This window comes from Gossypium arboreum, chromosome 2 (genome assembly GCF_025698485.1).
Source record: "Gossypium arboreum isolate Shixiya-1 chromosome 2, ASM2569848v2, whole genome shotgun sequence".
In the NCBI taxonomy this organism is placed as follows: Eukaryota; Viridiplantae; Streptophyta; class Magnoliopsida; order Malvales; family Malvaceae; genus Gossypium; species Gossypium arboreum.
Window position 1 is genome coordinate 1,685,514 of NC_069071.1, and position 16,503 is coordinate 1,702,016.

Genomic DNA, 16,503 nt, shown 5'->3' on the forward strand with positions numbered 1-16,503 from the left:
ATTATAAATAAGAGTGAGTTCAATTCAATTTGGTCAAAATTTTTAAAACCTTTATGATAATTTATTTTGGTTCAATTCTTAATTTTTTCATATTAATTTTGTGGTTTGAATTTTTGAACTTTATTTTAATAAAATCTTCTTTGTTTAATGGTTTTTGGATATTATCTTATTTAAAGTTTTTATTATTATTTCGAACAAAAAGTTAATTTTTCAAGAAAATAAAAACAATTAAATTTTCGAAAATATTTAATTTTTACATTATAAAAAGTTAAAATAACTATAAATTAAATTAAAAAATTTAGTTCATTTCGTTAACTACAGCTTTTAATTTGTGAACCAAAATCATCCAAACAACATCTGTTTGGATCGATTTTTTATTTTTTTTACTCGGCCCTAATTATGAAAGTGGTAGGTTGAAATATGCTATTAGTCTTTATCTTTTGATAAATTTAAGATTTAATCTATGTACTTAAAAAGTTAAAAAGTAAGTCCTCCTACTTAATTTTCTAATTTAAAATTTTTCAATCCAATCATTAATATCGTTCCCTTTTTTTGTTAATTTGACTTAGTAATTAAAATGTCCTCATATGACTGTGGTACATGATTAAAGGAAAAAAAAATGTTAGGTTGACAAATTTTGCTAGAAATTACCTACAACAATAATGCTTGGACTAGGATTTGAGATTGAATTTTTAACTTTTAAAGTACAAGGACTAAATCTTAAATTCTGTAGGGGTATAGGGACTAACAACATATTTTAACCCTCAAAATTATGACCATAAATATGATTTAGTTACTGCCATTATCAGAATTAGACAAATTTGTATATCCTTTTGAATTTTGTCGTCTTTTTCACTACTGTTAATTTACATAAATCCAAAATGGGACCTTTATTTGACTGCTTTATATCCGTTAGATTTAGTTTGGTTAAATTCTACTATAAGTCCTTATATTTTATGAAAGTTGTGGATTTAATCCCTATATTTAATTGGTCATTTTAGTTGTTATACTTTTCAAATTTTATAATTTTAGTCCTCACCAAATGATAATTGTTAAATTCATTAAGTTCTTCTATTTCCAAAATTTGATGCGGCAAACATTGTATCATATGTGTAATGTCATGTCGGCTTACTATTTTGACATATTACTCACTAAAAATTCAGTTAATGGATTAATTATTGTCATTTGCATCAAGACTAAAATTTTAAAATTCGAAAAATATAATGACTTAAAATTATCAAATTGGAGAATATGAAATAAATTTACAACGGTATGCATAGTACAAGACTAGTAATTGAATATAACCGAATTGATTTAACTACTATTGTTTGGGTCAAACTAAAATTTTAGAATTTGAAAAATACAGAGACTAAAATTAACCAAATCGAAAAGTACATATACTAAAATTGATCAAATTAAAGTACTTAGATTAAATTCATAACTTTTAACAAGAATAGGAACTAATAGAGTAATAGTAGAATTTAACCTTTAAATTTTTCCTTTTCTAGGCATGAGCCTACTGTACCTAAGAGTCTAATTGCAATTTTTCTACTAAAAAATAAGCAAATTAGTCTTTATACATTATATCAAAAGTAAATTGGTCTTTTTGTTAAAAATTCTATTAATTTTTATTGTTAAAAAACTGTCTCTGCATGTCAAGATAAAGTACATGTGACACACCACACATAACTATTTAATTACTCAGTCCGCTAGACTAATTTTAATAGTAAAAACAAATAAAATTTTTAACAAAAATAATCATTTTTCTCTTTAATTGAACATACGAGAATTAATTTAACTAATTTTATGTAAATGAAACAAAATAAAATTTAATGTAACCTCCCGGTAATTTTACCTAATTCTACAAAATCCAAAAACTAAAAAAAAAGAAAAATCCAAAATCAAACAGCTAACAACACCATGCAGCATTGCTATACCTGATGGAGCCGACCCTCAACACAGAGGGTCAGACCTCATCCTGCAGAGTCACTGATCAAAGAATCTCGTGCCTAACAAAACACTGTAAAAAGCCTGTGTTTTCTTCACTCTTCTCTCTCTCTCTCTTATAATATAAACCCTTCACAACATGTCTCATTTTCCCCCCATAACCCTCCCCCCCCCTTGATACTCTCTAACTTAAGCTTGTTTTGTTCTTTTCTGTTTTGGTTTGAAAATGCCATCCAGTTCTGCAGATCAATGTAGGCGTTTTAACAAGGGGCTTAACAATGGCGCCCCACCACCAGAACAAGAACAACTGCTTTGCCCACGTTGTGATTCCACTAACACGAAGTTTTGTTATTACAACAACTATAACTTTTCTCAGCCTCGTTATTTCTGTAAGTCGTGTAGACGTTATTGGACTCATGGTGGTACACTTAGGGACATCCCTGTTGGTGGTGGCACTAGGAAAAATGCTAAGCGTTCACGTAGCAACATTGGCACCACCACCACCTTTTCCACAACCAATGCTGCACCTAGTGCCGCCGCCACCACCACCACCGCCACCACAACCAGTTATAATAGCTTCCCATTACCTGCTACCCCGGTTTTGTTGCCAATCTCATCCAACCAAGGAAGCTTTAGTATCGGTGGAGAGTCCAAAGGAAGCAATATATTTGGAAGTTTCACTTCATTGTTGAATACTCAAGGACCTGGATTTCTAGCACTTGGTGGGTTTGGGCTAGGTATTGCTCCATCACTTGATGATGTTGGGTTTGGGCTTGGAAGAGGAATGTGGCCTTTGCCATGCGTAGGAGATGGAGGGGCCGCTGGTGGTGGTGGTGGGCGTGGTAATGGTGGAGCTGCCACGGGAATGGGGAATGCATGGCAGTTTGAAGGTGCAGAGACTGGATTTGTTGGTGGGGATTGTTTTTCTTGGCCTGATCTTGCTATTTCAACCCCTGCCAATGGGGTCAAGTGAATATCATCACCTCTTTTGGGGGGTTCATTGTTCATGTTAATTTCTAGTACAAGGTTAATCTTAGTACTAATTTACTAGCTACATGAAAGTACAAATAGTACTATATAATCCTTTTGTTTATTTGCTCTTTGGTGACTTAATGCCATGTGATTTGGTTTGTTTTTGTCTTGTAGTTGTATTCTCCACCATCTTTATGTTAGGAACATGAACTTAAATCAAAATGATGTGTGTGTAGTTTTTGGTGTTGATATGTTAAACCTACTAGGTATTTTTTCTCAAAATTTCCAAGGGTGTTCATTTGATGGTTAAATGGCTTTTTGTTTAATCAAATGGAATGCCAATTAAAATTTGTCTACTATTAATGTTTATGCCTTTATCTTTTTCATCATGTCCATTAAAATCAATTATCCATATGGTATGTTTTTCAATGGTATATAATAATTTTGTGAATTGATTAGATTTTAAAATAAAATATATTAATTAGATTTTTAAAAACATTAAAATTTATTACATTATTTTTAAACAATAAAATGAATATTCTATTTGAATATCTAAAATATTTAGTATTATGGGTGATTCAATTTGATTAAAATTTAAATATTTAAAATATTTGCATTAAGATAAAAGTGAATTTAAGTAGTGAATTAGTATCTAAAATATTTGCATTAAAATATTTAGTATTATGATCTTTTGTTTCCTTATACAAAGAGTAATTTATTTGATGAAATCTGGGTAGATCATGATGGATCGAAGTTTGCTTAGTGAAGTTGGATTCATGCTCCAAATATGGAAGGCTTGTCCAACCTTAATATGGGTTTTATTGTTGAGACAATTATGAATAGTTTCTAGACTAGTGCATTCTACTGTATAGCATTGCTCAGCCTTATAACTTGTCTCATATGGAGTTGACAATTTTTGTTAACAAAATCTTTAGGATGTGCTCTTTGTTAATTATGTGAACATATGTAAGCTCATATATAATATCTAAATCTATTATAGGAACATAACTTGAATATTGGTTTAGATTGGATCAAGCAAATCGGCTTTCCTATTTTGAGAAGATTGAATTGGTTTGGGTAACTTGATAACGTTTCTTGAAAATTTGAAGAATTATCTTGAACTTATTGAAGATATTTTATATGCTTATTATCTTATTATTTTGATGGGACGATTGATGGTAATTAATTTTTATGTTAATCAGCCTTAAACTCTTATATATTAATGGTTTGTGTAGGTAAAAGGTGTGGAGAAGTTTAACACATTTTTGTTATTTAGAACTTGTTTTTTTAGAGTTCATTTTGTAAGAAACCAAGTGAATCACTTGGTTTTTATCCTAAGTTTTCAAGGGGAAAACTTAGAGGAGAGTGATCTAGATCTTAGGTGCAAATGTGAGATTGCTAATCTAGTGAGTGCCAGTTCTCTCGTAATCACTTGTTGTATGAGGTGTTAAAATAGTAAATTATCTCTCTGAATAAAGCCTCGACGACCCTACAGATATCGAAAAACCGAATTGCATAAACATTTTGAATGTTGATTGTTTTTCTACTTTATTCTTCACTAGTACATTAGTTTTTGGCATTATTATTAAGCATTGCTTCTGCTTGCAATTATTGTCTTTGTTCTTTCATAATAAATTTAATATTCAAATATGTAGTATATATAAATCTGTAAAAGATATTAAAATTGTTGAATATTTTATTTTCTATTATACATTCAATTACTATATATATATAAGAAACAATTGTATTAGGTATAGGTGGTCTTAAGCCATATCGTGGTATTCATCACTCTATTATACTTAAATTTATGATTTAATTTGTATACTTTTATTTGATCTAATTTGCTGCCTTTATTATTATAACCTCATTAATTAGTATCCTTAATCATTATTTCATCTCATAATGTCAGAATAGATTTTTTTCTCTAAATAGTTAATAATATTAATTATTTGAACTAACTAATAAAATTATAAAAATATAAGAATTAAATTTAATTAAAAATTAAAATATATGAATTAAATCTCAAATCTAGGCATAAAGAAGGATCAAAATTGAAATATTGTGATTTTTATAATGTGAAATGAGAGCTAACTTCACACGTCCTTGTATATATAGTTTATAGAGTAAAGGGATTTGGAATGGTGATATGTAGGGGACTAATGCCAAGACTATAGTAGCTAAAATTGTGAATTATATAAGATTAAGAATTGGATTACTCTTGGATGAACAATAATGGAAAGAAAATTTATAGAACCAACAATAAAAGTTTACCTATTAATTACGATAGGTGGTCTCATTGAATATTGCATCCACTCAGAGATTGAGTAGATGGATAATGTAGGTTCAATAGCCTCAACATAAATAGTGCATCAAATAGATCATGCTAATGATGTTATTCAAAAATGGTTTTATTAATGAAATTTGAGATGTCAATTTTTGTAATGTTTTTATATAGGTTTAAATCCATAATTTTATTTTATGTATTATTAATTAAATAATTTTTACTAAATTTCCATGTCACTCTCACCATGTTACCAAATAATAGTTAAAAAGTTTGCATTGCATTGATTTCATTTGGGGTAGAGATAATTATGGGTCGAGTCAAGTTGGATCTCAATAAAATTTTAGACCTATTTTTTATGCCAAGGCCCGACTTGAAAAATGGGTTTAAAATTTTACTCAAGTCCGGTTTGCATAAAAATATTAAAACCCAAACTCGAGTCGGCCCTCAGTATTAATTTTTTATATTATTATTTTTATATAAAATAAATTTAAAAATATAGTACATAAAGTATACTAAAACATTATTTAAACTTAAATAACATTAAAATAGATGCAACTTAGTAAGTAAATACTGCTAAAATAGTAGCAAAATTAACAATAAAATAAGAGTTTACAATATCTAAACAATAACAACAAAACAGTAACAATATAATAGCGAAATAATACCAAACCAACAACAAAAAGTAGCAGGATTTTTTCTTGCAAATTTGGATTGAGTTAAAAAAGCTTACCCGACCTGTATAAAAAATAGGCCTCATTTTTTTACCCAAATTTATTTTTCAAACCTATATTTTTACAAAAATCTTTTCATTTTTCGAACGAATCTTCGCGATCCAGCCTATAATAAAGTTTAATTTGAAATTAAAAAAAGATGCTATCCTAAAGCTAACAAAAATCACATAACACAATTAGGGTCATGGGTTACACCAAACATGTCTCCTAACACTGCATTCTCCACTAATATAGGAGCTTTGTTGAAGATTTGTAACTATGATTCATTGTTGATAGATAGTCTCACCAACTGCTTTTGCCTCCCTAAAAATGTATTTTGACATGACCATCAACCACAAAACTTATTGGTTTAAGTATTGCATTAACATCTAATCTTAGGTTGATGCCTTGGATAACCCATTCCCCCTTACCTTCTACCAATAAAATTGAAGACATCAAATTATATTAAGTTAAAGTATATAAAATCTTATATTTAGGGGCAGATTCAAGGGTGGCAACCATGGGTTTTACCTCCCTTAGTTGAAATTGTTATAATTTTCTTTTAGCAATTACCAAAGATTTATAGTTGAATTTAATTTTTTTTAGATACAATCAACTATCTTTATAATAATCTATTTATGTATTCAAATTTTGAAAGTTAGAGAGGCGGTTGTTATACACTTATAACAACATTCGAGACACTTCTAACAACATTTAAGAATTAGATCATATTTAATTTTTTAAATTTAAAATTTAAAATCATAATATATTATTAATATTTATTAGTGAGATTTAAATCGCATCATTAATAAAACCTATAAATGTAATTCTAATTATTAAAGATTATTATCATTTAATGATATATGATTAATAAATTTTATATAAAATTTAAACATTTTATTGAAGTAATAGATCATGTAAAATTATTATTTTATTTCACTTAAAAATAAAATTAATTTTACTAAAATTTAAGGTAAGCGGCTAAGGTTGTAATAGAGAACTTATTTTGTAAAGGGTATAATCTATACTTTAGGATTGTTATTGTTATAGTTAAAAAGTTGTAAAAATTAGGCTTAATAATAGATATGACCATTATCGTTTGCATGTTTTGTCAAAATGGCTCTAATTGTATTTTTTAGTCTTTTTTGGCCATCAACTTTTTTTTTTTCAATATGCTTTTTTCAACCGATTTAATGAATAAATTTAAAGTTACAATTTTTCTTTTTCTTTTTTTTTTCAAAAGGTTTCAATCTCTCATACGTTTGTATATTGAGAAGTTTTTCTACTCGCTTAGTTTTTTAGATAATTACGTTAATTTATTTTCTTTAAATTAAGATTTTTTAATTTAATGTATTATTTATTTATTTTATTGTTTTCCTCATGTAATTATTTTATTGAGTTATCTAAGTAATAAATTACGTCTCATTAAAAAATTCCATATATGAAATTCCACATCATCTCCTTTAACTTTTTTAAAGGTACTTTCATTAAATCTGTTATAAAAAGTAGATTGGAAAAAAGGTTGACGGCCAAAAAATGTTCAAAAAATACAATTAGAGTCATTTTAATAGAACATGAAAACGTTAATAGCCAAATTTATCATTTAAACCTAAAAATTATAAAAACAACCGGTTCTACGATAAACATGTTATTCTAATGAAATACTATTATAATGCATGGTTGTTATAGAGAAAGTTGTTTGTATAAAATTTATGCTTTTAAATCGCTAAAATTGTCAATTGAGTCGTAGTTTGATTGGCATGAACATTATTACTAATGCAAGAGGACGTTAGTTCGAGTGCTTTAAAGTGTATTATCCTCCTATTTATGAGTTAAGGGGGAGTTATGAGTAGTTCTAGGAATTGTGTCAAAAATAACAAATATGATTAAAATTATCTATAATGAAATTATTAAAAGAAAATCGCTAAATTTTTTTAATCTTGTTTCAACTTCTAACACAAAAAATTTGACATCACGTCTATTCATATTTCGAAATAATGAAAACCCTAAAAGGCTAAAACCATGATTTTACCTTTAAAAATACCATGAGATCCCTAATTTCCAGCTGTTGTTGAGTCTATACTCTTAGGCCTTGTCCAAATTTTCCAAATTGGGAAATTGATAAGAAAAAGTTTGGGCCTAATTAAAAAAAATCATAAAATTAAAGCATAATTTATTTTCTGTGTTGGACCTTTGAATTTTGTCCACAATTGTATGCTTTCTATAATTCTATTGGAAGCATTAAAGCTGTGGACTTATTATGCTGTCTCGGTGTCTCCTAATTGATGACTGGATTCACTTTTCACATTCATAGGATGTCACATATACAAGGAAAATTTCAATTTCTTTATCCAAAACTCTTATTTAGAGATGTTACAATATAAAAATTAATTTTAAAAAAGGTTTAATACATTATGTAATATTCGAGTTTATTCAATTAAATATCTGTATTTGACAAAAGTTATATATTTTGGTACCTAAAAATAGCGATGTTAACTTTTTAATACCCGATCGATGGATGAGATTTATGAAAGTTAATTGCTAATATTATTAGCTAATTATGAATTTCATCAAATCAACTTTAAAACTCGAATTAAACACTAAAAGGTTAACATTGTTATCTTCAAGTACCAAAATGTATAACTTTTGTCAAATACAAGTATCATGTTAGACAAAAAAATAACACATGTATCACATTAGATAAAAAAAAGTGTCAAACTCAAGTATCAAATTATGTCATTAAAATATTATATATACATATTTATTAGTACTCATAATATCCGATTTTACAGTCTATGTTTAAGGTTCATTATGGCCACTCCCAACAAAGTTATCTCCAAATTTTAAATATTATTTTTCCATTTGGAATACTCAACACTTATTGGTATAATATTTTATATATTTTGAAACTATTATATACAATACTAAGGAAATCAAATTTGTACCGACATTGCTTATATCGGTTCGAACATTTTATTCCAGTTGTAAACTGAAAAAAAAAATTATATTTTTCATTCTAGTGTAAATTTTAGTTAGTACAGATTGTACCAATGTGTTTTAATCCATTCCAATTAATATTAATTCATACTAGTGCATATAAACTCGTACCAGTTGACATAAGATTTTAATATTTTAAAATTATTATTTAAATATTTTTATTTAAAATACATTAATACTAAATTTGATTGCATAGAAAACAATATTTTGTGTAAGGGAAAAACCATGCCCTAAGTGAAGTAAGTCTCCCCGAGAAAGTGAATTAAGTCATTTTTAAAAATATTTTGTTATTAAATAATTTCAAATTTTATTTTATTTTACATTAATTTGGTGAATTAATGTGACAGATCAAAGAAGACCAAAACCATACAAAAAGTCAACCAATATATAATGTACATGCAACGTATTTCTATTATTTTATTTAGGTTGAGGTGGACCATAAATGTCTAGCATGTAAAAATTGTAGCAGCTATTATTATTAATTAATTTTAAAAATTAGCCCACTCGGCATAGCTAGATTCTGGATAAAGATTCTGCAAATTCTTACCTAACTAGCTTGAATTCATATTTAAAAATTAGTTTTAAAATATCAATATATTATGGATTAATTTTATATTATTTTTCTTTATACACAATAATTTTTAAAATTTATTATTATTATTATTATTATTATTCTTAGATTTATGATACACTCGCCAGATAAGTAAAAATATGTAACAAATATATTTATTAAAATTCATATAAAAGTTAATTGATGATTTGGTTACAATAGTAAAATTAATTGTTTACCAAGCATGGGGATTTGGGTTCAAATTATGACCAAATTTTATTGATTTATTATATAAAAAGATAAAATGCCTTCATAAAATATAATTTAATTTGTAAATGAGAGGGTATTTTAATAAAAAAATTGGTGAAAAATACAAGATATAGACTCAAAAAACTAGACCTTCAATGGAGGATCCTCAAACAATCTTAAACCTGACTTTCTATCACGAATCATCTTGATAAGTCTATCTGTAATTGTGTTTTCCTCCCAGGGGATATGTTGAATCTTCCACTACTTTATCTTTTTCAGAATCTGATGAATTCTTCTAAGGAGTGTTGAGTTTGAGATTCTAAAGGCACGTTTCTGAATGGTAATAGTAGCCCTCTAGACTTTTTGTTTGAATTAAGACTCTTTCAAATATTTTATCTAAAATAAGTTTTAACCCATCCAAGATACCCAAGTTTAGCCTCCGTCACTGTACAATTTCCCAAGTATCTGTTAAACCCAATGATCCATCTACCATTTTGATCCCGCACTAAGCTTCCTGCTGCAACAAATCCTTCATCCTATCTCATTGAACCATCCATATTTAAGCACACCCAATTTTTTTTTCCATAGGTGAACTATCAAAAGACCTTTGGATTCTATGTGTTAATGACTTAAAAGCGAAGGTATATTGTCTTGCCCAGCTAAGAGAAACTTTAAGAACTTTGTCAGTGCTCCATGAAATACCTTGAAAGGAAAGCAGGTTGCAGTTTTTCTAAATACACCAAGAGGCAAGAGATGATCCCAAAAAAGACAGCTAATCAATCCTAACCAAAGAAAAAATTTGATGCATCTGAAAGTTGCCCGTTATCCATTCCTAAAGAGATTTGGTGTAAAAGCTTGAGAGTGTTCCATCTAGAACGATTTTGTCCCAAATGCTTCTAGCAGTAGGGCAATCTTTAAGAACGTGTAGGACCTCTTTAGACTCATGTCCACAAAAAATTCATCCGTTTCTACTATTATAAACTAGTTTGACTAACAAAATAACTAAATAGTTACACGTCGCATGCCACATGTACCTCATGCTGACATACAGGGCAATTTTTAATTGTAGAAATAGATGAAATTTTTAACAGAAAAATCAGTTTACTCTTTGATTTAATGTATAAAATTTAATTTGTCTTTTTTAGTAAGGGAGACACAAATATAATCCAACTCTTAAATCAAACATCTCTATAATACTTTTACTTGTATTTATATATATAAAAGATACCTTAGTTTATTACTTAGTAACTAATATAAAAATGCATCATTAGACTTCCGTCACTATTTAATAGTGGAGTGGCTAATTTAATAAATTTAATTTTTTGGAGTGACAAAAATAGAAATTGTAAGCATTTAGAATGAGTAAGGGAGAGTTTAATCGACTACAAAAAATTTGTCCAATCATCTTCGAATTCAAGCAAAGATGATAAGTCATTATTGAACTTCGTTTCAAACATTGGTGCAAGCTCATCTCTTTCGAGCATGTTACTGTTCTCAAACACGTCCGCTATCCCATTTTGTGAGAAACCAAAGTCATCCAAAGCGTTATCCATGTCGGGAACATCGTTATCCTTGGAAGATTCCAACGTTAACCCATCATCGGTATCCGTCGGGGTTGACAAAGGAGGGCATTGGTTGTTCTTCAAGTGTTGAACTTCGTCAGATGAGAAGAAAATCCCAGTGCAACGAGTGGCCTTTGGTACAACCGGAGTAATAATGCCGGCCGATAAATATTTTTCGATAGATTTCATGTCTTCACTTTCAGATGTTTTCTTTGAAACATCGGCATTCAACTTTTTTGATAGTATGGTGTTCCAGTAGTTCTTGATCTCGTTGTCTGTTCGTCCTGGGAGCCGTCCGGCTATCAAAGACCACCTGCAAAATTCCAATATATAAAAAAAAAAAAAATTCAAGAAATTAAAAGGTCTAATTGTAGTTATAGTGCCTCTATTATGTTGAAAAATTTAAGATTTAATCTCTAATTTTGTTTGATATAATTCCATCAGGTGGCGGGAGGAGAGGCAGGGCTTAACCCCCAAAAATTAGAAAATTGCATTTTTACCCTTTACAATGTATAAAACTATAAATTAGTAATAATAAAACTACACATTGCCCCCAAAAGTGATAAGAATTCAAATTTAGTCTTTTAAAAAATTATAAAGATATTACCTAATACAATGATGAAATTACATTTAACTAGAGGCGAATATAGGATATTAGCTAATACAATGGCGAAATTAAATTTTAACTAGAGGCGAATCTAGGGGCTGGCAGGGGCCCCGACCCCCTTAAAATGGAAAATTACTATTTAGGCCCTTTAAATTTTTTTAGAATTTTAAATTAGTAAAGGTTAAATTATACTTTGGCTCCCCTAAAATTATAAAAATTTGATTTAATCCTTCAAAAATTATAAACATATAGACTACTAAAAATTAAAATTTCATTCGCCCCTAAAAAAATTTTCTGACTTCACCCCTGATTTTCACTCTTATCAAAATTTACAACTTGATACCTCCCCAGAAAAAATTATTTTTTACCTTCACCTTTGCCTCTACTTTTATAATGTTATTAGTAGCTCCAAATTGATAACACATTGTTAATTGCTATCTTTAAAGTGTAAATTAATGGTTAATTGATAATGATAAGAGGCGACGTTCAAAATTTTTTTTGAGGGGGAAATATTAAGTTATAAACTTTTGAAGGTGTTAAAATGTAATTTTATCACTATATTAATTAATTTAAAATTTTACCATTTCTAGTGCAGACAAATTAAAATCCATTTCTGGAGGGGCCTTAAATTTCAAGATAATAGAGGGACTTAAATCAGAAATAGACTAGAATATAAAATTAAAAAAAAAAAGAATGAAAAAGTAGTTACCTGTTACCAAGAAGACGATGAAGTCTAATGATAAGGTCTTCTTCATCAGGAGAAATGTTACCTCTCTTAATACCAGGTTTCAAGTAATTCATCCATCGTAGCCTACAGCTCTTCCCACATCGATTCAAACCTGGTTTTTCAGCCATAAAAACCAGCACATTCAAGAGTAAGAAGATAGGTTATGAAGTGAAATAAAAAAGTGATTGCTATTACATATTTACCGGCTTTTTGAGGGAGAGTTCTCCATTGTCCTTCACCATGGAGATTAATGTAGTTGCTTAAAAGTTGATCTTCTTTGAAAGACCATGCTCCTCTATTAACTCCCTCTTTGAGACAACATGGTTTTCTGCCCATTGTTTCAGCTCTTTCTTTCCAACCCAAAATTCTTCCCCTTCTTCTATTCAACGACATATATATATATATATATATATATATATATATAGATAAAAGGGGATCTGCTAGATTCAAAATATGACAGCTGTTAATTTACTACTCTGTATTCAAGGAATCTCTCCAGGTTTAAAACATAGGTGAGAGGCAAAAGCTTGAAAAAGAAGTATGAAAAGAGAGAATTGGCATTTGATTATTTAAAGATGTGGTAATTTGTTTTATGTGTGGTAAAAGAGTGTTATATATATATGCATTCATGTAAGAGAATGGAATGAAAATGAGGGTAGAAATGAGAGAATTAAACGTAGGTATGTGTTCACATTTACAAGAATTTTTTCTTAATATTAATATTTTTTTGATATAATGTTTAAAATTACCTATAGTTTCTCACCAACCCTTAGATAGGAGGATAATGCTCTTCAATACATTCAAACCCACGTCCTCTTACACTGACAGCAATGTCGATACCAATCAAGCTAAGGCTAAGGGCTTGTTTTGTATTGATGTGAATAAACATTTTTGCCTTGAAAATCACTTTTGGGAGAAAAGTTAGCTAAAAAGGTAACTTTTTTGTGAGATTTTTGGCTTTTTAAAATTACTTTTGACCAAACGGAGATGATAAAATTTTTAACTTTTCTTCTCCCAAAACACTTTTTAGTACTTAATTACTTTTTCATCTCTAATCCAACGATACTTTCCCTTTTTTTTCTCTGGTTCTCCCTAGCTTCTTTCATTTTCTCCAAGGGTTTTTGTTGCTCTCTCTCTCTCACACTATCCATTTCTACTCCCCTAATCTCATCTATCATTTCATCTCTCTATTTAACTTTCTCTCGTTTTTTCCCCTATTTCAGGTTAATCTCTTTTAGCCTACCTTCTTTTTCTCCTTTGATTTTTTTGGGTTTTCTGTTTAGTTGCTGAGAAACATCTTAATGATATTGATTCTGTTGTTGGATTGTAGATTTAATTTTTGTGATGTAGATTTATGTACAAATTGCCTGCAATTTTAGGACCATTTTGAATCTACTTTTGTGGAGAATATTTGTATAATGACATCCTAATTTGGATTTGATTTTAGGATAGATTGAAATACAACAAAGTAATAGCACTTTCTTTGAATAGAATTTGATTTGTGAAGTAGCAGTGGAAGAGGACTTGTAAATGTTAATGTAAAATTTTTAATATTTATATTTGGTATATAAATATTACCTATTTTTTAAACTTTAATTCAAATACATATAATATTTTAATTGGCTTAAGGGCTTAAAAAACCCTTCAACTTTTTTAGAAAAAGCAATTAAATTCTTGCTTTTTTTTTTTACACTCATTTGGGTATTTGAACTTTCAAAATGCATCAAAAGACCTCAATTTTTTTCAAAAAAGTAATTAAGCCAACGCTTTTGTTAAAAACTAGAAAAAATTAATAAATTTTAGAAAAATTAATAAATTTTAACAAAAATATAAAAATTTAAAATTTATTAAAATTAGAAAATTTTATATAAAAATCATAAAAATATAAAATTTTATAAAAATCGTAAAAATTATAAAATATATAGAAATATAAAAAAGTTATAAAATTTTATAATGTCGTAAGAAAATTATGCAAAATATAAAGAAATATAAATTTTTAAAAACATTTTATAAAAAATATCGTACTAAAAGAAGTATTTTATAATTTTTATAACTTTTATTGATTTTTTATCATTTTCACCACATAACACATTATGTTGCGACACATGATGACTTTAATTGAAAAAGAACTAGGGTTTTAATTTTTATGATATTTATAAAATTTTACATTTTTTATTTTTAATATTTTTATAAAAATTTCTAATTTTTAATAAATTTCTAATTTTTATATTTTTATTAAAATTTAATAATTTTTTCTAAAATTTATTATTTATTATTTTTATACTTTTTTCTAATTTTTAATAAGAGCAGGGCTTAATTGAATTTTTGAAAAATTTAAGGGTCTTTTGATGCATTTTGAAAGTTTAAGTATCCAATTGAGTGGAAAAAAAAAGAGCTGGGGCTTAATTACTTTTTTGGAAGAAGTTTGAGAGCTTTTTGATGCATTTTGAAAGTTCCAGTATTCAACTGAGTGCAAAAAAAAAAAAAGGAGGGGCTTAATTGTTTTTTTTTGAAAAGTTTGAGGCCTTTTACACCCTTAAGCCTATTTTAATTTGTTAGGTTTATATTTTTTATGTTATGTTAATATCTAATATGGATTATATATTCAAATTACATTTTAAAATAAAATAATAAAATGTATTAAAATCATTAATTAAAATAAAAATCATTTTTTAAAATAATACAAATATGTTAATATCTAATTACAAATATTTAATGGTTATACTTAAATATTTAAAATATAGTTTATATGTTCGAATTAAATTTTATAAATAATTAATATTAATTGTTTAAAATATTTAAAATTTATATTTTCATATATTAAAATATTAACAAGTTATAATAAATTATTTTTATATTCTTACTAAAATATCATGATATTAACTAATTTAAACATTATCTAAATGCATATTTGTTACTTTATAATACTATGTCTAAAATGGATATTTTATTTCTTAAAAGTACTTTTTAATAGTAATACTAAACACTTATATCTTAAACCAAACTTTTCAAAAAAATTCAAAAGTGCTTTTGAAAAATAATTTTAAAAATATTTTTCAAAAGTAATATTAAACTAACCCTTAATTAGCTACACTTACATTATTTTCTTCTTAAAAATGTTACAGTGGGTTATCAATACATATTTCTATACTATTTTATATATTAAAGCATTGATTGAATTAATATCATGAATTAATCAAGTATTAATTTAGTTGGATCGATAATAACTAAAATTATATTATTGCTTCGATATAAACTTATGATGTGTTTTTATCGCATTCCATCGTGCTAAAAATTAAAATAGACTAAATAACAAACATATGAATTATTATTTGATAAATTCAAGATGAAATTTTAAATTTCACAAGGAAAGTTAAAATATCATCTCATTTATTTTTTATCGTTTTTAGTTCTTCAATTATGTTGAAATGCAAAATTCAATTCCTTTATTTTATTTTAGTGGAACTTCATCCTTCTATTTTTATAATACTATAAGTAGGTTCAAATTAATAATATTATTAATAATTACTGTGCAAAATAAATAACACCAATCATTTGGTGTTATCAATTTAAATATACAAATAATATTATAAAATAAAACAACTAATTAATTATGCTAAACTAAAATAGAGAAATTGGGTTCATCAGAAAGGTAATAACCATAGTTAACATGATCGACCACAAAAGATGTGTGCAATCATCTTCCCATCCTAGCAAAGATGATAGGTCGTTGAACACCATAAGCTTATCACTTTCAAGCATGTTATTGTTCTCAATCACGCACTTAAAAGGTTGTTTTTAGAATTATTATTCTTCTCTTATTTATCTATTAATATGATTATTCCTTTTACGATTATTATATAATTACTTATTATATTTATGTTAAATATTATATTTT

At 27.2% G+C, this 16,503-nt stretch overlaps 2 protein-coding genes across 2 annotated transcripts; one reads left to right on the forward strand and one right to left on the reverse strand.

Moving 5' to 3' along the window:
• Positions 1 to 1,968: 1,968 nt before the first annotated feature.
• On the forward strand, positions 1,969 to 3,267 carry LOC108484500 (dof zinc finger protein DOF3.4-like). Its single transcript, XM_017788313.2, has one exon. The coding sequence runs from the start codon at positions 2,174 to 2,176 to the stop codon at positions 2,918 to 2,920; it is 747 nt and encodes a 248-aa protein (XP_017643802.1). The 5' UTR covers positions 1,969 to 2,173; the 3' UTR covers positions 2,921 to 3,267.
• Positions 3,268 to 11,091: 7,824 nt separating this feature from the next.
• On the reverse strand, positions 11,092 to 12,990 carry LOC108486491 (transcription factor MYB1-like). Its single transcript, XM_017790572.2, has 3 exons — positions 12,809 to 12,990; positions 12,588 to 12,717; positions 11,092 to 11,584 (listed from the first exon to the last, which is right to left on the reverse strand). Exons 1-3 carry the CDS (start codon positions 12,939 to 12,941, stop codon positions 11,092 to 11,094), a joined length of 756 nt encoding a protein of 251 aa, XP_017646061.1. The 5' UTR covers positions 12,942 to 12,990.
• Between the last annotated feature and the right edge of the window lie 3,513 nt (positions 12,991 to 16,503).

Coding starts and splice junctions, on each gene's coding strand:
- LOC108484500 (XM_017788313.2), top strand. CDS start 2,174: ATGCCATCCAGTTCTGCAGATCAATGTAGGCGTTTTAACAAGGGGCTT.
- LOC108486491 (XM_017790572.2), bottom strand. CDS start 12,941: ATGGGCAGAAAACCATGTTGTCTCAAAGAGGGAGTTAATAGAGGAGCA. Junction 12,718..12,808: donor AACTCTCCCTCAAAAAGCCG/GTAAATATGTAA, acceptor CTGAAAAACCAG/GTTTGAATCGATGTGGGAAG. Junction 11,585..12,587: donor CATCGTCTTCTTGGTAACAG/GTAACTACTTTT, acceptor GGAATTTTGCAG/GTGGTCTTTGATAGCCGGAC.